This window comes from Galeopterus variegatus, unplaced genomic scaffold (assembly GCF_000696425.1).
Source record: "Galeopterus variegatus unplaced genomic scaffold, G_variegatus-3.0.2 Scaffold2086, whole genome shotgun sequence".
NCBI lineage: Eukaryota > Metazoa > Chordata > Mammalia > Dermoptera > Cynocephalidae > Galeopterus > Galeopterus variegatus.
This window is the reverse complement of record NW_007728197.1, coordinates 175,914-176,837: the sequence shown is the minus strand read 5'-3', so window position 1 is coordinate 176,837 and position 924 is coordinate 175,914. Positions and strand designations below refer to the sequence as shown.

General features: G+C 44.8%; 1 protein-coding gene across 1 annotated transcript in view; it reads right to left on the bottom strand.

The window, feature by feature from the left end:
* The window catches only part of CASQ2 (calsequestrin 2 (cardiac muscle)), a 44,945-nt gene that overhangs the window by 15,105 nt on the left and 28,916 nt on the right, over nt 1-924 (bottom strand). Inside the window, exon 4 of the mRNA XM_008580423.1 lies at nt 258-369. Coding sequence (XP_008578645.1) covers nt 258-369 — 112 coding nt within the window. The remainder of the gene's footprint in view (nt 1-257; nt 370-924) is intronic.

Sequence of the window (924 nt, the reverse complement as noted above, 5' to 3'; positions counted from 1 at the left end):
CTTTTCTCTATTCTGTAAAACACTAACCCCCTTCAAGGCCAGAGAACATGGCCTAAGTGTAATGTTCTTTCAGCTTCCCTGCCTGTTTGGCATAATTTCTGCATAGCTGTCCCACTGCACAGGACTCAGAGTGGATTCTAACCTCTATTCTACCCAGCAAGAGATGCTGAAAACCCAACCTCTTTTGGGATGATCTAACATACCTTGTTGGAAATCTAGCCTATAGATTGACGGGCTAGAGTTGACAGGCAACTTACATTCTGAGTCCTCACTCTTGAAAAAGCCAATGAGTTTGATCTGGTCTTCAATGCGTTCAAAGGCCTGGACTTCCAGTTTGCTGTTGATGATCTCCACTGGGTCTTCAATTAGCTGAAATGACACACATTCATACACATGCTCATTCAAATAAGAGGACTCCTCCTCCCCCAGGGGGGAAACGAGTGCTTTGGAGGAACTTTGTGATTGGTGCTTGGCGTCCATCCCACCCTCCTCCAGTGAGCACAGCAGCAGCGCTTTTTGAGAAACTGATTTAACTCAATGGGTGGGATGATTGGTCTGGGGTCAATTCTATTTCTCTTGCCAGCTATTGATTCAGGAATGAGCAAATGACCCAAGGCTGGCCCAATGAGACTTTAGACTTTGCTGAAGGCTTTGGGAAAGTTCTTCTTTACTTGTAAGAGAGCAATGGGAAGCCAGACTTATTTTTTCTGTCATTGGATATGAATGAGGAAATGTGATGCATAGGCTCCTGCTGCTGGCCATCTTATACCTAACCTGAGAACAGTCAGCTTGAGGACAAAGACAATATACTGAAAGCAGCATTACCTGTGACTTACAGAGAAAAATTGAGCTAGAGCTCTGATCAGATCAAGTCTAAAATCTGCCCTAACTCTGCGCTTCTACTTCTGCGGGTCAGTTACGTTG